Source organism: Mus caroli, unplaced genomic scaffold (assembly GCF_978045245.1).
Source record: "Mus caroli unplaced genomic scaffold, Mus_caroli_1 scaffold_18, whole genome shotgun sequence".
Taxonomy (NCBI): Eukaryota; Metazoa; Chordata; class Mammalia; order Rodentia; family Muridae; genus Mus; species Mus caroli.
The window spans coordinates 44,710,532-44,734,515 of record NW_028227273.1 but is presented as its reverse complement, the minus strand read 5'-3'; the positions used below and the strand labels follow the sequence as shown (position 1 = coordinate 44,734,515).

The 23,984-nt window shown below is 46.8% G+C and overlaps 1 protein-coding gene across 1 annotated transcript in view; it reads right to left on the bottom strand.

The window, feature by feature from the left end:
- Rftn1 (raftlin, lipid raft linker 1) overlaps nucleotides 1-23,984 on the bottom strand; it is a 193,737-nt gene that overhangs the window by 26,361 nt on the left and 143,392 nt on the right. The window contains exon 7 of the mRNA XM_021149367.2: nucleotides 18,304-18,419. Coding sequence (XP_021005026.1) covers nucleotides 18,304-18,419 — 116 coding nt within the window. The remainder of the gene's footprint in view (nucleotides 1-18,303; nucleotides 18,420-23,984) is intronic.

Here is a 23,984-nt window from a genome sequence, read left to right as displayed (position 1 = left end):
AAGATGGCGCCTGGCTGAAGGAAGTAGTACCAAGAGTGAAGAACCATTGTAGGCTGTGGGCCCTGCTCCTACATAAATCTCCCCCCACAGTCTCCACATGGTCTTAATCCCTTGTGTTCTGGTCCATGGGTGTGCACACTCTCTGCCACGTGCTCCCACCACCTGTTGTGATGGATTGAAACCCTCAGAAAACATGAGTTAAAGCAGGCCTGTCCTCCCTGAAGCCATCTCTGTCAGATATTTTGGTCACAGTAATGGACAATGAATATAATGCTTATTTCTGTCTTCTTCTGAGAGTTTGGAAAGGATGGCCAAGGGAGGGTGGGGGAGTGGGGGGCAAATGCAGGAAGGAATGAAGCTATGAACTGGGCTCCCTGGTGAGGCAGGGGAACAGAGGAGGACACGGGACAAATGGGGATCATATTCTTAGATAAGGGTGCCCAAAATCTAAGGCAGGAGGAGAATGCCAAGGTGAAAAGAGACATTTCACCTCTACTATCCAATGGAAAGTAGTGGGTCTGTCAGAAAACCCCAGTCTGCCCCTTAGTATCTCCGAGGATAGGCTATGGCAGTAGCACAGTTCAAACTGGCTCACACTGGCCAAAGCTGTGGATCCCAGACCATGGTGAACAGGCACATGGGTTGGAAGCCCATGAACCATGGGGGAAGCAGGAAAGAGCAGAAAACAGCTGGCCTCCCCCATGCTGAGGAGAGGGTAAACCTCTCTGAGGCAGACACAGAGCTGCCCTGCTATCTACATTCCCCCAGGCATCCCGTCACACAGGACAGAGAGCCTGCCAACCAGAGGGAGGGACAGACTGGCTGGCCGGCTGGAGATGTTGTTTTGCTCTTTGTTTTTTGCACAATGCCCCAGAAAAACATTTTGCTGATGTGTAATTAGGCTAACATAATAGAGCCTCAGAGAACAGTCATCTCGTTTTAGACAACTTTGGCTCTCAAAACCTTCAAAGGGAATAAGGGTTTGGTTTTTTTTTGTCTCTGATTTTGTCATTTTTATGTAGGAAAAGGGGACAGATGAAAATATATGTAATGCGTAGAAAATTCCATTTTCTCCAGTTCCAAGACTCCTTGGTAGTCAGGGTTGGTGAATTCACATTTCTGCCTGATTGTTTCCACCACACAAGAATGAAGGCCAACTGCAGCCTTTCAGTAGCTCAGTACAATAGCAGATAATAGATGTTATTATTATGTGAGGCACATTGTTTATAAAATGGTCTCCACTGTGACCTCCCTGTCCAGGACCCCTTATGGCTCCCCCACTCAGAGAGAGCATCCATTTTCCCACCTCATGAGTCCAGGGTGCTCCTAGAACTAATTCTGACAAACAGAACCTGGCAGCTATGACCACAAGTGTTTGAACCTAGGCATCCAAGGGCCTTCCTGCACCTGCCTCCTCTCCCAGAGGTTTGCCTGTTTTTTGAGGACAAGCCCAGGCCAGCCTGGAGGATGATGACAGACAATCGGGTCAGCCAAACAGCAGACAGGTGCAAGATGCCATCGTGGACCTGCCTCAGAGCCTGCAGAGTTAGCAAGGACCAGGAAGCAAAGTCAAATATCCCCACTTTAATTCACTGAGATTTGGGGTGCTTTATCAAGTGGCAGTTGCTAACTGGTGTATAATCATTGTAGCAAGAGCCGCACACATCTAAGCAAGTCCCTGGTAGGAAAATAATATCGTAGTGAAAGTCACCTTGTTTGACTGGAGAGAAAGAATTGAAACAGCTAGTACTAGTGCTGGAAGGACTGGAGCTGCTCATTTTCGCCATCAGGGCGGGCACACGTAACCCTCACATCCTTCATGCCAGGCACATGGTGACCTTGCATTTCCTCTGAAGCCCTGATGTCTAATTTATGGTGCCCTCCATGAAACCAACAGCATCCCCAGCATACTCTGGGAGGGAGAGATAAAAACTCAGAGCGAGGAAGAACACCCCAGCTCCAGCCGTTGCCTGGCATCTCCAACAGAACCATGCCTCGCTGGCAGCAAAACTAAACCTGCATGCAGGAGATAACACTTCTCTGGATTTTGAGAACCTGGCTAGCTGGCTGTTGCGTGTGCTGTCTCTAAAGTCACATACTCTGGGGTTGGGCAAGGGAACAGGTCATAGGATGAAGGGGCAGGAAGCAGCCTGCTGGAGCTGTGACCAGTGCTGCCTGCTTTTGAAGAGCTGGCAGGACGGCCAGGCAAGGAGTGTTCAGCACACAGGGCTCCCACACAGCATACGCAAGCTAATGAGGCTGGACTTCGGAGGTCAAGAGCATGATGGCTCGGGCAGATCCTGCCCATTAGTAGGGGCCCATGCTGAATTTCTTAGTGCAAACATTAAGCAGCTCAAAGCTGCTACACACTGTCAGCCAGCCACGCAGTGGGACCCCATGCTGCGTTGGCACAGCATCAGCCTCAGAAGCTGACATCTTACACAGGGCTGAAAGCTGAGGGCAAGTCTCTCCTCTCCTGAAGCAGCTTTGCTTGATAACAATACAACAAGAAACATTTTTCTCCATCCAGGGACTTGCCAACTCCAAAACCACTGGCTTTGATGGGTGAGAAAAGAAGCTACATATTCTGAGAATAAATAAAATGTATCTTTTTTGTTTCTCTTTAGACAACTGATTGGAGGATTTCTAACCAACCCTTTCTCATTTTCTACTTTCTGTTAGAAAAGAGAAAGGAACTGGAAAGGGGATTTTCCTAAAATACCTAATTAATGAAAAGACAGAGCTAGCTTATCTACAAAAATTATAAGACTTAATGTTAGGTCCCCTTTACAAATTGAGTTTATCAATACTCACAAAAAAACTGCTAACCCAGAAATCATGTCAGGGTAACAATTAGCACACAATGTTAATAGGGGGTAAAAAGGCAAATGAACTGTAAGTCCACTAGCCAGCCAGCAAGGGCTGAGGCACACAAAGCAGCTGTGATTTTCTTCACCCTGGTAAACTCAAGGTGCCACTTTCCCCAGCAGTGTTAGACGATCACAGTCCATCAATATTCTCTTTTGTGGTGACCCAACTGTCAGCATCCTGTTGCTATGGTTACCAGCATTTTAGCTCCACTCTCCCTTCTTTTTCCAACTAAATTACCCTGATAATCCCCCCACTATATTTCCAGAGGACCCAGTTCCTGGTACATACGTGTTTCAGAAGTACCCAAAGCTCCAGATGAAATATCCAGCCTTTAGGACATGTCAGATTTTCCATTTCATTGTCTCCCATTGCTTGCCTCTATCCTCCCACTCTTGAGCCCCCTCCTCAGGGAGAAATCCCCCAGAGCCTACTACAGCAGACATGCTACTGGGTTCCCATTAGCATTAGAGTGACGACCCACCAAAGAGAGAACTAAGGAAGGAAAACAAAACAAAAACAAAATCTAAAACCCAAAGTCAAGAAAATTCAAATGTTCTTGGAAAGCCTGGCTAACTGAGGGAAGTCTTCCCACCACCTCTGGTCCTGCCTTACCAGACCAGCATGTGGATGCCTGGGCATCTCTGGCTTTCCTTACTGTGCTCTTCCGAATTACAACATGGTTTCTACAAACACAGGGAGTCTGTCTAACTTGCTCCTGGGGCATCCAAGGCCTTATGTAGGGAGGCAGGCGTCTTCTCCAGAGTTGGTTGCTGAGTGAGGAGACCCGCACTTGTAGGGTGGGTTCTGCTACTGTGTCTTATATTCTCAGAGTTTAATCAAAATGACCATGGGTCACATATAGCAGTAATAAGATGCCATTTCCTTTTTTTTTTTTTGGATATTTTGTATGTGGAAGTTGCAATATATTCTCATATAAAAATTAAACATGGAGGGCCAAGTACTGACTTCTCACAAAGCACTCAGGGCCCCTGGGAACTTCTATAAAGATGAACTGGCCACATGTAAATGTGTCCTTTTTCTGCTGTGTCACGGGAGAGCATGCTGGTCAAGTCATCTTATGAGAAGATGCTCACTGTACTGTGTTCACCAGGTTGTTAGGAAAATGCAAATTAAAATGAGATACCTCCCACACATGTTGGGATGGATGAATTCTAAAACACCATCACCAAAGTCCAGGCTGGGAGATGAAACAAGAGGAACTCTCAACCACGGCGGCTGGGATTGCAAAGTGGGCCATCCACTTTAGAAGACAGTCGGGCCATTTCTTACAGACCAGATATGCTCATCGTCATATGACCCCACAGCCACATTCTTCGTTTTTTACAAATGAGCTGAAAGCATCTGTCAGCATCAAAAGCTGCACGTGGATGTTTACAATGGTTTTACTCATAAAATAGAGACCCAAGATGTCCTTCTGTAGATAATGGATGCATAACTAGTCGTCAGATAATGGAATGTCACTCGGCACTAAGGCTAAGTGGGCTGATGTTAATACCCGGTCAAGGTGCATGACATTGGTGGCACACACCTTTAATCCTAGCACTTGGGAGGCAGAGGCAGGTAGATTTCTGAGTTCAAGGCCAGCCTGGTCTACAGAGTGAGTTCCAGAACAGTCAGGGCTATACAGAGAAACCCTGTCTCGAAAAAAACCAAAAACAAACAAAAAAAAAGTGCATGTCTGGTGCATGCTGTGGCACTCAGGGGCTCTCCCATGCTTCAGAGCCCTGTGCCCAGGCCAGATACCCAACACCTGCCTCTCACTATTTGTCGGTGTCTACTGCATCTCAACACAAGCACCCAAGAAGACATGACACAGAACGAGGCATGGGAGAACATCATGGGTCCATGGATAAAGACCTCCTCCCATACGATATGTCCTTGTGTGCAGCATATGCTGCACCTATACCCTCTTACCTTTTATTTTATTAACTAAGTAGTTCTGGGAATTGTACCCAGGGCACTGCAGGTGCCAGCTAAGTCCTCTCATGTTGAGCTACACCTCCAGACCCCTTCTATTTATTACTAGTATTCTTGACTTAAGCTGGGTTCCTATGATCCCAGCATTTTGGCAGATGGAAGCAGGGGGATTATTGTGAGCTTGAGGTCTTGGCTACAGAATGAGACTATTTCAATCCAATACATTTTTATTGGTTGATTTAATTTCCAAGGACAAGGTGAGTGAATGCTTGGCCACATAGCTGTTCTCCAGGTCTCCCTGGAGAACTATCTGTCCTACCTTTCTCTATGTGACTCCAACTGTCCATATGTTAGAAAGAAACTCATCCAGTTTCCGTTGCTATGACAATGTACTTGAGACTGGTTGTTTATATGAGAAATGGTTATTAATTTATTTACTTTTTTATTTAACAGTTTAAAATCAAAGATGGCCTGGGGAGGGGCTCTCATTTTCCAACCTTCCCCCTCCTTCTTTTCACCAGTCATAAAGACTGTGCAGTCAGTTCTCATCCATGGAAATGAGAGTCACCACCTACATCAGGGATGAAAGACAGAGCTACTCTGGCCCCCGTGTGCTTGCCAGCCTGGCCTGGATTCCAATGCACGCATTCTGCAGGAAAGACCCATCGCCTTGCTGAGTTGATTTTGCACTGTCCATGTGTTCCTTTGTACAACACAAAGATTATTCTTTGTTTCTAACAATTTATGAATGTATGCATTTAAATTTTTAAATCTTATTTAATTTTACATGCATGGTGTTTTGCCTGTATGTCTGTCTATGTACCACATGTATGTCTGAAGCCAAAGAAGCCAGCAAGTTCAGCAGATCCCTTGGAACTAGAATTACAGATGGTTGTGAACTACCATATGGGTGCTGGGAATTGAACCTGGGTCCTCTGGAAGAGCAGCCGGTGCTCTTAACCACTGTCACTCTATCCCCAAAGGTGATTTTTAGCTCATACTTTTGGATCCTGACAGTCTAAGATCTGACAGCTTTGTTTAAGCCTCTAGTAAGGGCCACTCAGCCTGCATCACAATATGGCTGAGAGATAGAAAGGGGACCTGTCACATGCAGACAGCCTACGGATGTGGATTCACTTCAGTGAATAACAACCTCTTCTCACCAAGAATGAACGCCTGCCCTCCGGGAGACGCCATTAGTCTCTTTCAGTCAGAAAGGACAGGGACAGACAGACATGAGTATAAGTCATAAGAAGAGCAACTCAGGGACCCAGAAACCAAGTCATACCCCTGAACTGCCCCTGATCATGCAACTTCCCTCCAACAGACCAAGAAAGTCAATTACCTAGGACAGATAAAGAAAGGCCTACCCCATTCAGGGGTTACCCCTCCCCCCAACAGTAAAAATCCTCTGGAAACTCCCTAAGAACCCTCAGGATCTCTCTCTCTCTCCCTCTCTCTCTCTCTCTCTCTCTTTTGGTTTTTTGAGACAGGATTTCTCTGTATAGCTCTGGCTGTCCTGGAACTCACTTTGTAGACCAGGCTGGCCTCGAACTCAGAAATCCGCCTGCCTCTGCCTTCTGAGTGCTGGGATTAAAGGCGTGCGCCACCACGCGGGGCCCCTCAGGATCTCTTAAACCACATGCTTGCTGGAGCTCACTCCCAGTCTGATGGTGCACTGAACGGTCTTACTCTCCATTTAAATAAATGTACACTTTAACCCCTCCTCTAAATCTTCTTCAATTCTTTTCCCAAGACACAACCTCAACATCCTATCATGGGAGAGCCTAGACAGCTTCCCCAGTAACACCTTCTAAGAATCAAGAGTGTAGTCTCCATTGTGAAGGAGCTGATCAGATATCACCAGGCCTGGGGATGGGTGGGCGGACCCTCTGTCATCATCAGCAGCTTGTAGAAGCAGGAACTGAAACTTCTAGACCGAAGACTGCTCTCAAGAATGGCATCTCCAGCCCCGGGTGGAGACGTGGCATTCTGAATTGCCCAGAAGTCATAAGATTATTATCTGGCAGGAGGAAGCTTTCTGGTAAAGAACAAAAACATTGTGCCCCACCCATAACAGAATCCAAATGGGTCTGTCAATCACCTAGACAAAAAAAAAGAAAGAAAGAGAGAGAGAGAGAGAGAGAGAGAGAGAGAGAGAGAGAGAGAGAGAGAGAGAGAGAGGAAGGAAGGAAGGAAAGAAGAGAGAGAGAGAGAGAGAGAGAGAGAGAGAAAGAAAGAAAGAAAGAAAGAAAGAAAGGAAGGAAGGAAGGAAGGAAGGAAGGAAGGAAGGAAGGAAGGAAGAAAGGAAGAAAGGAAGGAAGAAAGGAAGAAAGGAAGGAAGGAGCAAGGCTTCCAGGGAAAGCAGCCTGCTCTAGAAGCTAGAAGTATAACATTTACATAGAGTACACAGTGCAATAGTCCCTCTGGCCACTGTTCAGTCCCAAGCTTTGAGAGTGCCACAGAACCTATCACCTATACTAAGCCCAGCGGCTTATCTGAATTCTTCCACTGCAGATCAAAAGGATCAGGGAACTGAGGGTACAGAGGAGACTCTCAATGACACATATGAGTGACTACCTAGCCATAAGCCCACTTCTTAACTGTGGAGTCATCTTTCCACATTGTCACACTGGGGACCAAGCTGGCAGTGCAAAGCCCTTAGGAGGACAAGCTGCAGCCAAACCACACTATGGCCATGTGACTAGCAATATCCAATACTGCAATATGGCCATACCCAAGCTGACTGCTAGTAAGGAATGTGTGTGTGTGTGTGTGTGTGTGTGTGTACACGTGTGCCTGCCTATCTGCCTGTCTGTCTGTCTGTATGTCTGCCTGCCTGTCTGTTTATAGAAGGTTGGTATGATGGCTCAGTGGGTAAAATGTGCTTGTGGCTAAGCCGGGGCAACCTGAGTTTGTTCCCTGGAGCATACATAATGAAAGGAGAGGACAGACTCCTTCCAGATGTCCTCTGACTTCCACAGGTGTGCCACAGTATGTACACACCCACACATACACATACACATGGAGCATAAAATACACGGACACATAAAGTCAGGTGTTAAAAAGTAAATTCAAGGTCTTACAGAATCATTTCCTACCGTTTTAATCTCAAACACACCAGGGCAGCTGGAGAGCGAGGCCACCCTAACACGTGCTGTCTTGAGAGTTCACTCTGTGCGTCTGCTTTGTGGTGAAGACGGAACCCTTCCACCTGCCCACCCAACTGCTGCAGCTATAGCTGCTGGTTCTCAGAGCCTGGGGCCTGGACCACCCATTATTCTCGGGCTTTGCACTGCACCTCTGGCTGAGTCTCCATATTCTAGGATTTAAATGGATGTTAGCTAAAGCCAAGGCCTTACAATGAATCTCATGGTGGGTGTGGGTGCTCACAACATCCACTGCTCGCTGTTTCCTCCTGAGAAACTGATACCCACCTTCCTGCCATTCAGGGCGTACATAATGGTTCTATTTAAAGATTTTATTTTTAAATGTGTGTGTCTGTATATGTGTGGTAGGGGTGTGTGCAAATACTGGTGATGGCCAGAGAATATGGGATGCCCTGGTGCAGCTGTTACAGGCAGTCATAAACTGCCTGACACGGGTGCTGAGAACTGGACTCAGGTCCTCTTCGAGAGCAGTGCTCCTTAACCACTGAGCCATTACTCAAATCCCAAGTAACAGTTTTTAAAATTGAGGCTGGAGAAAAGGCTCAAGCAGGTGAAGGTGCTTGCTGGGCAAGCATGAAGGTCTGTCTGACTTTGAATCCCCAGAACCCATATAAAAGCCAGATGCATAGTGCAAGCACCCGCAAAAATCATCCTGCCCCTACAGGGAGATGGGAAGTGAGAAAGGCCAGTGCTGCAGTGAGTGGCAGTAAACAAGAGAGCCTCTATCCCAAACAAGGTCAAGTATGAGATCACCTGTTGGGGCATTGGGCTATGCACAGACAGGCTGGTCTCCAGTTGAGCCGAGATCTATACACCGGAAGGGTGATAATTCACCTACATGACATGGTAGGCCTCCCCTCATGCTCCTGGAACTCTGGCTCCTGCCTAAGCTACCACCCTCCACATCTCCCACAAGAGAAGTATGGCTAGCAGTCACTTAGGAAAGTCCCAAGCTTCTGACCTTCAGGCTAAACTCCTCCCCAGTTACCTAGTAACAGTAAGATTAGACAGCATACTTTAAAAGGGGCTATTTAGCCTCTCCTCGCTCTCTCTTACTTCTCACTCTCACCCCCCCCTCTCTTGTTTCTCTTTGTCTTCTCTTCTCCTCTCTCCCTCTTACTCTCTTTCTCTCTAGCCTTTCCTCTCTCTCTTTTCTACCTTCTCTCTTTCTCCCTATCTTTCTGTAATAAAGCTCTAAAACCATAGAATGCCTCTGCTTCTCAAGGCCCACTGCGCTTGGAGGATGAGATAGGCTTTCTCCTAATGAGCCATTTCTAATGGCCCAATGAAAGGCCTTCCTGTGCTCCAGTCAAAATCTGCTGCGTTCCCTCTCGCTGGTGTGGGAACCTCTCCTCCCTCATCCCTCTCTCCTATAACCCTGGGGCTTTAGGAAAGTAGCCCCAGGGCTCCCAGGTTGGGCTGCCCCCTTGTCCACCCCCTCACCCCCCACCCCCGAAGAGTATGTCAGAGTCTTGGATGCCCATCATGGGATGGAATGGAGAGCATATGGCAGCTCTCCCACATTCGTCTGTCCAGAGCATAAATGGAACTCTGGCGGGATGTGGGTTTTTCCTCCCCTCTTTCCCCAGGGCCCCTTTTTAGTTCCTACAATCATCTCCTCAGGTTGTCCTCTCCCCTCCACACAGTATGCACATGCCCATATTCTCACACACAAGTGCACTAAGCACACACACACACACCACCACCACTGCATTTGTTGCAGGATTTGAACCCATGGCCACTTCTGATACCCTCTCTTCCTCTGCAACGAGACTCTAAACCCATCTTCCCCTATCTCCAGCAGAGTGGCATGCCTGCCTCTGCCTTGCATCAGCATTAAAATGTTCCTGTGATTTCAGTTTCCCTCTCTCTACAGGAAGCTTGACAAGGATGAGAAATTATCCATGGGTACGGAAGGGCGGGAGGTGGGAATCCATTTTTAATGCCCACGTTCCTTCTCTTCCGTTAGAGAATCAATCCTGAATTTCAGCCGTTGATCACATCCTCACGGCTGCTGACACACAGTAGGAACTCAGTATTTATTTGCTGAATGAATTTTTCAAAGGATTTCATGGCTCATATCTGAAGTAAAAACACGGATGTCAGATATAACAAAATGGAGTTTATAAAAGAAATGTTCAGACAGATTAAAAGTCACATTCTTCCTTTAACTGTTCTACAAGCCAAGCTGGCTAACCTTAGTAGGCCCTTTCTTCTTAAACACCTTCCTCGAAGCAATCATGGGAGAACCACTCTCCAGTGGCAAACACTCCTGTCCTAGTTAATAGCCTCTTTGATCTCAAAGAACTTGGATTCCTGAAAGTGATGTTAGTTTGTAACTCAGCCCTGGCCCAAAGTACCAGAGCAGGTGTTCCAGAGAAAGGCTTGACTTGCTGTAAGGATGGACACACAGAAGAGAAGGAATTGTTTGTGTTTGTCATAGTTATCATGTTTCTATGTGATGCCTGGGACCTGTACAGCCACCTTGTGACTAGGGTCATAAGGGAAGACAGGGTAGATAGGCCAAGAACAAGGAGCAGAAAGGTTCCCAACCCCCTGGTGATAGCCTCTAACTGTTGAAAAGACTGACTTTGTCACCTGTCCTAACCACACTCCAAGCTTGTTGCTCTGGGTGACAGAATGAAATTCTATCCCTGAGAAACCACTTCTAGTCGGCCCTCCTGCTGTCTGTCAGCAGCAGAAAACCTCCTGATGGACACACAGGAACATGGTCTTGTTCTCATCTTGGAACTTCCGCCCCAAGCTCTGTTGGCTTCTCTTTCCCATTGCCACTCCCACCCCAAGCCATACAAGGTTAGAAGCTCATGCTTTGAGATCAGACCCTGATGAATCCCTAATCCCCAGCTCCCTTCTCTTGCCTCAATTATCAGGTTTTCCTGACTCTCTTTATGTAAACTCACTGATGAGTTCACTCTACAGCAGCCTTGGGGACACATCTGGGGACAGTGTGCCAGTTTCCCAGGACAGAATGTTGGCAGAGCATGTACCCAATACACATGAAGCCCTGAGTTTATGCCCCCGGGCACTAGGATGTAAAAGAAGCCTTTGAGACTGGCAATGCTTCTCCTCACTGGCAGCATCATTCTGCGTGGAACTGTGTTAAGAGTTCTGAGCAATGTCCGCAGATGAGTCCGATGTCTGCAGCCACCCTGGTACCTGTGTATACTGTGATGAATTTTTGGAGAACCGGCTCCTATGATTATGGAGGCTGGCAAATGCATGAGTTCCAGGGGTTGCAAACTCCAGATAAGACCAGATACTGCAGTTTAGTGGAAACAGAATTCCTTTTGAGGAAGAGTTCAGTCCCTTCTGGCCTTCAGCTGATGAGGGGAGGACCAGCCATACTCTGAAGAGCTGTGGACTTAACAGCCCCCTGATGTGCAGGTTTAACTATATCTGAAAATACCTTCACAGCAGCATCTCGCTGTTTGGCCAACAACCAGCTAGCACAGCCTAACCACACCAACACAGGATACTGCCAACAAAACAGTCTGTGTGATTCTGTTCCTTCAACACCTCCCGTGACCCTTCTTTGTCACTGTGTGCAGAGTAATAAGAGGTTGTAACAGCAAGGACACCATGGGGACAGGGACACTGCAGCGACCGATTCGTTTCTCTCCTTTAGGCCCATCACTGACTCTGCTGGGATCACATCCTTTCTTTGTACCACTTTACAAACACATGTGTTTGTGTCTCTGGGGCTGGGGTGGGGTGGGGGGGGACAAATGTGAGAAAAGCCTTACTTATATTCTGTAAGGTTCCTCTATTTCGGTTGAACAATCCCTAAACTACAGCTCTTTGGGCTACATAACCATTGCACCTTGCTTTGCTACATGCCTGCCCTCCCCACCCTGCTGACCTCTAGGAATGTCTGGCCAGGAGAGATGTCAACTGGTCATGATCATTAACATTCTTTTTGATTCATTTACTGTATCCTTTGGCAACTGACAATTATGAACCTGAAAGGGAAACTTTCCTCTTCCTTTGGTTTCTAGACTAGAGACTTCTCTACAAAATCCCATCCCCACCCCAGGAAAAATCTTGTACTGTCATTTGGATGATCATTCCCTAACCTGCCTTTCATCCTCTCTGAAGAGCTTGGAAATGGGAGGTACAGAGTTGCTAAATTGGAGGTGGGTACTTCAAAGTTTAATAGATGCTGGTGATCTGCCTTCCAAGGCATCCTTAACTTTAGAGATGAGCCCTACCGTCCAGGAAAGATGTTCAGCTGTTATGATCCATGGTCAAGGCGGTAGGGGTGGGGTGGCGATGGGGGTGGGGGTGAGACATGGGGTTGGATAAAAGCCAACACGGACCTGAGGTTCCAAGAGGAACCTGTCCAGGCCTCCTGCATGCTGTGGCTTGCTCTAGAGTGGGGAAGGACCAAGTTGCCACTGGAGAGAGAGTTGTATCTTACTTCCTCATCCTTTCATAAGAATGACGATTCACAGAAAATCATCTAAACCACAGGGGAAAGGCAGATACCTCCTGACCGGGGCACCCAAAGCTATGATTTTAAACCAAGACCGTTTTCTTGGAGAAAAATCATGGCAATAAAAAAAAATATATGCCAAAAATTTTAAAAAGAACAAATATTGGCTCTTTTGTCAAAGCAGAAAGTGGTTAAATTCTAGATGCCACAGGAATGGAAGTTACACTCTGATAAACTCATGTGGTAAACCCTCACATGAATATTTAAAGAGCTCGCTGGGCTCTCTCACAAAGGAAGACTGATGCCCAGAGCTCTGAAGGAGGCCACAGAGGACAAGTAAGCGGAGCAGTGACATTGAAGGCGGGGTTTCTGGATGCAGGAGAGGGGCTTACAGGGGCAGCATCTCATTTGGTCTCTCAGGGCTGCCTGGAGTGAGGTGGAGATCTCCTGCGGTGGGTCAGAAAACATGTCTGAAACTGAGGCACAGTTCGGTCCCCCTGGAGACAGGAGACAAGTCTCTGGGGCACGTCAATGGATACGCCACCCGTTGCAACACTGGGTTATCAGTCACTGGTGTGCCTGCCACCTTATACATGAAACCTTCCAAGACACCAACGCTCGATGACCTTCCGACGTAAGACATCGTAACCCTGACTTGAAATGTTTCAACAGAAGCCAGGTGTGAGGGCGCAGGCCTGTGATTCCAGCACAGCACGAACACCTCAGAGTTCAAGGACAGCCTGGACTACAAAGGGAAAACCTGCTCTTGAAAACTCAGGGCTGGGACTGAAGCTCACTAGCTGCGTGTTTACTTAGGCCCTGGTCTCATCTCCTAAACCACTAAATGAATAAATTGATAAACTGCCCAAAAAGGGTGTGGTTTTTTTGTTTTTTTGTTTTTTGCTTTTGTTTTTACAGAGAACTAAGGCAAGCCTTTTCAAGGCTAAACTAAATTTTCAGAAAACTAAGTTGAACTTTTCTGAAGGCTAAACAATTTGCAATACAAACTTGAGATCTGGAACGAACATCCAGGTCTCTCTCTTCAGTCCAAACTGGCCAGCACTGTACTCTGGTGTGCTTTACACATGGTGATGTGAGATTCCATCCAGGAAACCCCAGTTCAGCAGCGCTGGCAGACAGATGTGGCAGGCAGATGTGTATTTGGCTCTTATTCCTTCACTTTAGCTGACTTTTCTGTAAACATACCAGCCACTGTGCCAGTGGTTATCAACTGTAACTGCTTTCCCAGGGTGCCGGGGCTGGAACCCAGGGCCTTATGCATAGTGGGCAAGTGTTTCACCCTTGAATGGCATTCACGGTCACTCATCTTTACGAGACGGGATTTAGCTAAGGTGCCTGGTCTAGCCTTAAATTCTGTAAGCCAGGCAAGCCTTGAGCCTGTAATACTCTTGCATCAGCTGCCTGAGTAGTGGGATGGTCACACTGAGACCTGGTTCATCCATGCATCTTCTGCCATCTTACCTTCCTATCTAGCCCCAGACATCATGAGATGCGCTGAAGAACCAGAACACACGCCAGGGAAAGGGCAATGTTAGCACTTACTGATGTGAAGGAGAACTCCTGGGAAAAGCCCACGTCTGCAGACACTGGCTGACTGATTAGAACTGAGTCATTGTGGAGAGCCAGGAGTGTTGTCAGTCCAGGGGCTAATCCCCTTATCTTGGGCCAGCTTCCGGCCCTGTTTTGTTAGAACTAACATCCTGAGATTAATAGATAAAACCCTTTTAAATTCTATTAATTTAGCGGGGGGGGGGGCTGCTTCCACCAACCCTAAAGTTGCCAAGGTTAGCATTACTATCTCATAGCATCTTAGCTTATAGATGAGCTTCCTCTGTCTTGCTGTGACCTCTCTGGTGTACCCACCAATATATTTTAAACTTGTCTCAATGGCTTTCTTTGTCCTGTAAAACTATAAAACTTCACAAAACTGCTTCCACGTAGGGATATGGAACTTGAGGTAACTTAAATCTGTGTTTCCCAAGCCATGTTCTCTCAAAACTGCTCTAGAACAAATTCTCTCTTACTCCCTTTAAGATGAGAGCTGTGGTTTTTGTGTTGGCAATGGCGTCTAGCTTCTTCTGTGCCACCACATCCACACACACAGACCCTAAGAGGCCCTTAGTCCATCCACCTCTTTCTTTCTCCCTCTGTCTTGCTCTGCATTTGCTTTTTTGACCAATTACCCTTTCTATTCAGACTCTAGGTTGGAAATTCCCCCTACAAATGTCCTACAGGGACGCTCAGCTTCCTTCCAGCCATGGCTTTACAACCAAAGGTGACAACAAAACTATTTTCTTTTTCTTCCTTTGAGACCTGGTTTTAGTACAGACCCTGGCACCGTCACCCCTGGCAATTCCTGTAGTTGTCCCCATACACTCCCTAGCCAAAATTCTTTTTAGGCTAAGACCAAGGCTGTAGGTGGAGACGCATGTCATGAGTGACAGCAAGCAACTGATGGGCTACTGTTTAATAGTAGTTCTGTGGGCTGTCAGTCGTGGGTTCTCACTGTACTTTCTCCTTGTGGGTGGGGTGGGGATTAAAATAGAGTTTTACTATTTAACCCAGACTGGCATTGTAGTCTAAGCAATCCTCCAGCCTTCCTCCAAGAGCTGAGATTATAGGTCCAGGTCACGACACTAGACTAGAGTTTCTTTAACATCTCAGCTCTGCGACATCATTGCCAGCATCCACTTACCAAACTGAAAAGTCAAAAGGGAAGGGAGTGGTTTCCCTCTCTACGCTGAGCAGTTGAGCTGGGAACTGGGGGGACCTCGCCTGCCTGCACAGGTTCCTGGTCAGTTTCCTGCTCTTAACAGGTTACATTGTCTCAGAGCTGAGAGCAGTCAGCCAGGCTCCCTGGTGAAAGTGTGTGTGTGTGTGTGTGTGTGTGTGTGTGTGTGTGTGTAAAAGGAAAACAAAACATAGTGACAGAACTGGAACAGAGCTGAGGGCAGGGCCGGGAATAAAGGGGTAGATCAGATCTCACCAGTAAGAATGAGAAAAAAGCTGACAATAACATCTCAGAGCCATGCGACAGGCCTGGCAGAAATGAGGATATTCTAAAGAAACATTTGTGGCTCTCCATCAGAAACAACGGACCCCAAGGAAATAGGAATTCCCCTAGGAATTTCATGCTGGGAAGGAAAAGGCCCCAGCCACAAAGGAACTTTTCTCCCCAATAGAGATTTTACACAAATCTACCTTACCACTTTACAGGGCAAGACTGAAGACCAGGCAAGACTGAGGACCAGACGGTGATAGGCAAGGTGGGTGGGGTCACACCTTGACCATGACTGAACAGATGGTGTCTTCGTTTGCTTCCTATCGAGTGAGTCATAGGAAGGTCACTAACAAAAGCAACTTGTGCAGTAAAGGGTTTGTTTGACTTCACAGTTCACAGTCTCTCATTGAGGAAGTCAAGTCGGGGCAGGAACCCCAGGCAGGAACCAGAAAGCACAAAATGAAGAGGCGGCCACGGAGGTATGTGTGCTGGTAACTGGCTTGCTCCCCTTGGCTTGCTTAGCTAGTTTCTTACATACCTCAGGACCAATCTACCCAACCACGACACCACCCACAGCAGGCTGGACCCTTCCACATCTATCATCAATCAAGAAAGGGCCCCGCAGGCTTGCCTTCCGTCCAATCTGACAGGGGCATTTTCTCAGACGAGGCTCTCTTTGCTCAGATGTGAAGTTGACAACAATCTGACCAACACAGCCCTCACCTCTTCATCTTCTTTTCAATATGGCCACAGTGAATAAATTTCCTGGTTTTGTTTCTTTTCTCTGGACTATACTATCAATCTGACCCTTGTAATTGATCTGACTCTTCTAATTGGCTTATTGAACACGGATGGCTAAACCTGACTTGGGGCATGGGTTGCAACCCCCATCTTTGATACTATCCAGACCCCAGGAGGTTAGGGGCTAGCCTGGGAAGACAGTGCTTGTCATAAAACAGGGTCAACTGGAAGCAAAGAACTGTTGTGTTTGGAGCTGGCAGGCTGATGGGGCTACCGCCACCTGCAGCAGCCTCCCTCGGGGCTGCAATGAAGGGCATTGGAGAGCTCCAGCAGAGAGCCTATGTGTGACTCTGTAGCCTCTCACAGATCTCAGATGACAGAATTCTAGGACAGATGGCACCCTAACCCACATTTCCCCAAGGAAGTTTACAGGCCTCGGTTACTGAGATATCTGAAGGTTACCTTTCACCGGCAAGCTGCCCTCCCCTCTTCCTGGTAATGCAATATTTCCCCCATTTCTCCTGCCAGGATTAGAGGCAGCCTGACTACAATTACATATTATGACTTTATAGCCTAAGATCTTCCCCTTTTCAAATCTGTCAGAAAGGACCCCGCTCTATCACATGGGCCTGAACCCCTGACAAGCTACCCACCTATAGCACGTACGTCTACAGTGCTACTAACTAATACATTTCTTACCCAAAAGGATTATCTGCCTCTGTGTCCCTTTGAAATCCAATTTCATCACCTTTCAGGTCCAGGCTTAAGGAGGAAAAAGCTTTCTATAGGCCAAATAGTGGTAAGGGAAGATATAGCTGGACTCAGGGCAGCACAAATGGGTTCAAGCTCACCCATGTGTCCCAGAGAAGTACTGACTATGGTGCAGAGTGGGTGTCTGATGGAGCCTCTTCAGAAGGCCAAGCCTTCTGCTATATTGTCCCTGGCGGGATGTTCACTGTGCTGGTAACAAGCTCAAAGGGCAGGAATCCTCAGAGTTTCATCTTTCAACCAGCAGAGGCAATCCACCTAACAAGGTAGTAGACACGCAAATCCTTGGGCCTGACCTCAGAGATACTGTTAGAGACAGTATTCTGTGCCCTACCTAAATTTACTCTCAGTGCAGAGTTGAGGCCTCTAAAAGGCAATTATGGTTAAGTACGGTCACAAGAGCGGCTCCCTGATCCATTAGGATTCATGTCCTATGAGACACCAGAGAGCTCATTGGCTCTTGCTCAGAAGCAGGCTCCGAGTGAGTAGCTGTCTACAAGCCAGAGGAAAGCCCTGAAAAGAAGCCGCAGGAATGGAAGCCCGACCTTGAACCTTCCAGTCTCCTGAAAGGTCAACATCCCATCTGTGGCATGGTGTTATAGTGTTTTCAGATGAGAGGAAACTTCTAGGGTGGGGTTCAAACATCTGTGCTTGAGAAACTATGCATAAGCCTTAGACACATGGTCACTCTCAAGGGACACTGGTCTAGTGATGGCTGAGACAGGCTTTAAACATCCATACTTCATGGTTGGAGAAAATCAAAGAGATCTTAGAGAGAAGACTATTCCAAAGATACGGGACTTGGATTGCCCTACCCAGAGCCAGTGGCTTGCTCATGGTCATCACTCTTCAAATATCGCCTGTGGTATCTGGCACAAAGCCTGACCGTGAAAAAGGTATTCACCTCATTCGCTCACAGAGGACTGAGGGCTCCTGTTCTTTTCTTCCAAGGAGGGCTTGCAGTTGATGGCCAGAGATGCTACCTCTGAAAGCCTAAGCTAGCTCTTACTATGACAGTGTTATGAACAGGCCTCTTTATTCCATCTGTGTTTACAGTGATATGCAAATTAACAGTAGGTGACTCTCTCTTTCCACCCAATGGTCTGACATATGCAAAAATACATGCTTTTCTTGTAGAAAGAGAAAAGCAGAGTCCTCCCTCCCCATCCTGGAAGCAGAGTATAAAAGAATTAAGAGGGTACCCCCACCCCAGGGTTTACCCAGGTGAACTCCCTTTCAGAAGAAAGGCACAGCTGGACACCAGCCTTGCAGTCAGCTGGAGCAAGCCTGAAACAATCTCTCCCCAGACAAAAGCAGCAACAGGGCAGCTCCACACTTACTTCTAGGACTGTCCATTGTTCCACAACAATAGCGTCATAGCCCTGTGTGGTTCTGTTATCTTCTGTGGAAACAGCTTCAAAGATGAATACTCCATCTGTCAGGCCATAGAAGGAATCTGTGGAAAGAAAAACAACAACAACAAAAAACGGTTGGGGGGGGATGTAAGCTGTCTGTGGTAGAAGTCTTACGAACGGTAAAAATCTTCACCACTGCATTCATTAATAATCCCAATCAGAACATCTTTTCTGAGCGTTAATTAAAGACGGCATACACAGCCGCAGAGTCTAGCCCCATCAGAATGAATGAGACTAATTTACCTCACACTTTTGAATAATATCCTTGATTTTATGAGCCCAAATTTCATCGCCGGCAATCACCATCAGATTCACGTGCCTACCTTCCTGTTCATGCTCCAGTGTCAGGATGCACTGGGAAGAGCTCACCCAGGGCAAAACACAGCCCCTTACACAGATATTAGAAAACTGTATTTAGATAAAGGAGCATTTTTAAAAGGCAGGACAGATGGAAGACGCCAGCATATCTGAGCTTGTCACTTGTGCTTTGATTCTGGGGTGTGTGGTGTGGTTGCTGTACCAGGGCTGCTTCTTGCAGCCTTGTCCAGAGCCAGGAGAGGGCTTCCCAAATGATTCACCACTGATAGTGTTCCTGGGGCACTGCCAGACAAGAGAGTGGGTCCTGTGTACGCTGCCGCTCGACAAGCCTACTTGTTATGTGTTCTGTGTGTTACAGTGTTATGTGAGAGTATCTTACTGATGGGGTCTAAAAGAGCACGGGGCAGAGCCTCTGCCACACCAGACATGTGCCTTCTGCCGCCTTTTAAAATGGTGCAGTCTGTCCTTGATTCGTTTAGATGAGACTAGGAGAAAGAAGAGTAAGTTAAATGCCGGTGGCCTGACTCCAGGCAAGGGTCCCTTTTAGAGATAGTCGTCTCACTCATGAAACTAGGATCTGGATGGATGGCCCTTTTTGCCCTACACTCTGTTGTGCAAACCTTGCTCAGTCTCAGTGAACTGAAGCCCTGAGCCCAGGCTCGGTCTCTGGAAGAAGGGGAAGCTCTGGGGAGCTCTGCTTGCTCCTCTTACTCCAGATAAGCACACAGGGAGAGCCAGGCAGGAAGAGAGGTCCAACCAGAACAAGAACGTGTCAGCACCTGGGGTGTGGGCTTCTAGCCTCAAGAAACAGGGAGAACTGTGTGCCGACTTATGACTGAAGCCACCTACCCTGTCGGCTTACACGCATTGGCTACCCAGCTTCTATGGACATTTTGGGGTTCTGAACTCAGGTCCCCATGTATGCCAAGCAAAAGCTCTGCCCATCAAACCTTATCCCGCACCCCAGTTTAGTAGGTTTTTTAAGTGTTTTATAAATAATGCTTACAGATAGGTCTTCTTGATGGACTCCGATCATTGTTAATGCGAGACTAAAGAACCAAGCTGGGAGGGCGTGCGGAAGATGGGCTTTCTGGGGTAGGCTCTTCAGACTTGGTTAAATGGCTCTCGAACGAGAGCTGTGCAGATAACATTCCTTTCAACACTGTCAAGAGTTCCTCTGCACTCCTACCGCTGCAGGCACCGAGCATTTTCTTTTCAAAATTTGCCAATTTGATAAACAAAAGAAACTGATTTTTTTTTTCAACATTTAAGAGCTATGGAGAATTAACATCCAGTTTGGGGTCTTTGTTCATGTCTATTGGGATTTTAGAGGTTTTAGGCATTGAGAAAAAACTATAGGTAAATAAATAGTCAGCGCGGCCCTTTATTTATTTTTGTGTTGCAAATAACTTTCTCTTCTTGCTGGCTTTTTTATTTTATTTGTGGAGAACATACAGTTCTACGTTGCTGTGTGTTGACAGTTTTGAGTCCTTTTCTTTGAGACTTAGAGCAAACACTGGCACTTCCATGAATGTCAGAGAGAGTCAAAGGCCTTCTGGTTTGTCTCCCTTCCCTTTCTGTAACAAAGAAAATTATCATGATTGTGATTTATCTTATTACAAGATGTTCTTCTCAAACAGTCATTGAAAAGTACCAGTGGGTCTTGCTGGGCAGCCAGCCTAGTCAGAATGGCAGGTCAGGCTCTGTCAGAGACTGGTTAAAAAACATGGCAGAGTGGTGGAGGCAGACACCTGAAGTCAGTGACCTGTACATATTACTCCCATACACAGACAGGCCTCTCTCTACTTGCGCTCTCTCTCTCTCTCTCTTCACACACACACACACACACACACACACACACACACACACACACACACGCCACTACATAATCTAGTCATCATAGAAAATATTTAATGATCAAATTCTGTATTATCCTAAAAAAAATACCCTGGGAATTTAATCAGAGAATACTTAAGAAACAATATTATGGGGGAAAAATACAGACACAAAAGTGTCATTTGGGCCAACTGTGAATTTTAAAAATTATTTGTGTGTCTGTGTGTATGTGTGTGTGTATGTGTGTGTGTATGTGTGTGTGTATGTGTGTGTGTATGTGTATGTGTGTGTGTGTATGTGTGTATGTGTGTGTATGTGTGTGTATGTGTGTGTGTATGTGTATGTGTGTATGTGTGTGTGTGTATGTGTGTATGTGTGTGTGTGTATGTGTGTGTGTGTGTATGTATGTGTGTGTGTGTGTATGTGTGTGTATATGTGTGTATGTGTGTGTGTGTATGTGTATGTGTATGTGTGTGAGTGACTACAGAAGATTTGGGGTCTAAGCTCCTAACTGCTGAGCCCTCGCTCCAGTCCCAAGTTGCATTTTGCTTTTTTTTTTTAATGAAAAACATTTAGATTTATAAACTTGGAGAAAAAAATCAAAAGTGGTCATGAGCGGTGGAGTTAAGTATAATTAAAATTTTATTTTCAGTCTTCTTGCAAGATTAATAAAGGGGGCAACATGGGTAACTAGGTATTACAGAAAATAATAAGTTCTTTGGTCGTCTTCTACGCGTCTCTTGAAGGAAGAACTATGCTCAGAGTTTTAGAAAAAAATGGAGGTACAAACAATAAAATTAACTTCCCTGAGTGACTCCTAGAAATGAAAGACTGGACCTCCAAAAAGCACGTGGAAACACCGTGCTCACCCCGCAGAACCTGCCCCACTCCCTCCTTCATTCGGACATCTATTGAATCTGGCCATTATAGGCCAGCCGTGCTCTGGGGAGCTGGTGAGCAAAACACAGTCCATGCAACCGTCGAGCTTACCAGGCTCTCTCACTAGGAGAGAGGGTCAGCAACAGAACTGACAAGCAGAAATGTAAACGGGGTGAGGGAGCGAAGGCGGAGGCCATGGAGGTGGCTGTTTATCAAAGGCATGTTTAAACGAGGGCTCCCTGGTCTGAGTAGACACATTATGGTGGTTAGCTCTGTACACTGGACGCCGTCAGAAAGTGTCAATCAGGCACTGTCTAGGCCAGGTTGGCCTGTGGGTGCTGGGGTATTATTAGCTTGAAATTACTTTGAGAAGAGAACAGGTGCATACTGTGGGTGGCATTCTTTCCTTCACAGGGAATGCCCAAGTGTATAAGACTGCAGCGATCTGGAAATGGGCACAGGCGTGCACTGGATCTGTTCTCGGCTCTTTGCTGGGGACATGTGTAATCTGACTACTGCTCTGAGTTCCTGCGTCTTGACTCCTCGGCTAGGATGGACTAATCTGGCATGGTGAGCCAATAAACCTTAGGATACTTTGTCTGGTACTTTATTACAACGGGAAAAGACACTAAGAGATAAATAGATGCACTAAGCAAGCAAGTCATACGGATTTATAGGGTTTGTGAGTTCCTGGCAGAAAGGGGGGGCGCCTGCGTGCAAATTCAGAGCTGGGGGTGGGCATTCAGTTACAGAGGTCATGCAGAATCCTAAGAAGAGATTTGGGGCTCAGGTGACTGGTGGGAAAAGAACTGTCAGGAGACTGTCTCCAACTGGCTCAGGTAAAGTGATAACAGTAGGTGAGAGGCAGAGCCGGGGACCATGTGTGTGGTTGAGTTTGACCACCTATGTCTCTGTTACCACTTTGAAAGGACATGCCTTAGGTAGCCAGTTGTTTCCAGGAAGACAAAAGAGATATGAGACAGATCTGACCCAGTGGAGCTAATGAACTCGGGAATGGCTAGTTACACGGCATTACTGTGGCCATTGCTGACTGATAAGCAATGTTCACCCTAGACAAAGTGAATGAGACCAGTGTGCTTGCTCAGCTTGGGGTTGGACCTTGTCTTGAATGATAAAGATGCTTGAACAGCCCAACTGAGTGATGATTATGGGAGCAATTCTTGGAGCACCTGGAGCTTTGTCCACACTCCTTTCATTAAGTCCCCCCTGAGTGAGCCAACATTTACTTATTCCCCAGTCTGGAGTCTACCACGAACCCTCTTCAGCAAGGGACAAGCTTCCAGAGTTGTCCCTGAGTGTTAGCATGCTGGCCTCTAAAGGACATTTAACACAGATAACCAGGGAGAAACATTCTGCAGCTGAACAACTTCATAGGTACCCTGGGACCCCAGGATAAGCATGGCCCAAGGTCCAGTTTAATTTTAAGTTCTCAGCCTCACTCCAGGGGAGAGTCCCTGCCACAGAAAAAGCACCCAAGCTCCTTAAGATGAGCTTCCTCATTCCTGATGTATGGGTGTTCAATGCTGGTAGAGACACAGTAGTTCCTTCAGGATTGTGCAGCACAGTACACAACAGTTGCTCTAGACTTCTACACAATGTCAGAGGTGGCTCTTTGCCTCTGCAGGGTCTGTTTCTGTGGAATTAACCAAGAGTAGACAGAAAATCTGTGTTGAACAAAACCACCCCTTTCTCTGCCATTATTCCCTAAGCAATATGGCATAGCAAACCACTTACTCTGCATTTACATGGTATTAAATATTATAAGTCATCCTGGGGTGATTTAAAGTACACAGGGGGGCTATATGTCGTCAGTACATGCACATCTGCCGATCTGAGCATTTGAGGAGTTCCCTGAACCAAACCCCATAGATACTGAGGGATGGCAGCCACCTGCTTTCCAAAGCCTATGGCTACAACTTCTCAATGGAGGCCCCCAGCCCTTTAAAGTGCATTCTGGACTCTTTAAGTACTAAAATGTCCGATTCACAGAAAGTCATATGATGGTCTTCAGACTGTCAACAGTACAGCAGAGTTGAGACCCCAAGGTGGAAGGAATGAATAGGCTCCTCTAGATGCTCCTCCACCTTTATGTCCCATCCCCCACCCCACTGCCCAGCCACTGTCTGCCTCTTTCTCTTCCCCCATGCCTGCTGCTCTACCTTGTTCTCCTGAGGGTAGAAGGCTGAATCACCTACTTGTCTACAACAAAGAAAGTTCAGAATAGCTGTCAAAACTTGGTCATCTGTAACGGCAGAAAACAAATGTCAATGAAGTCTGGAGGACTGATGGCTGGGCTTTTAAGGAGCCATTGTTTTGATGGACTTGTCTCCTCTCTATCTCAGCCTCCCTGCGATGTCCGTCAACATGGTGTACGCAGGACAACTTCAGAGTGAAGCCTCCTGATGTAAAAAGGTTAGCATCCTCTATGCTATGGAACACATTCCATCCTCACTGTGTCTTTTACTAAGATGCTTTCCTACGGTGCACAAAAGCTATGTGCCGGGGCACTGCATAAATATTTGATGCCGACCTTTTGGCAAAAGGCCACCGTA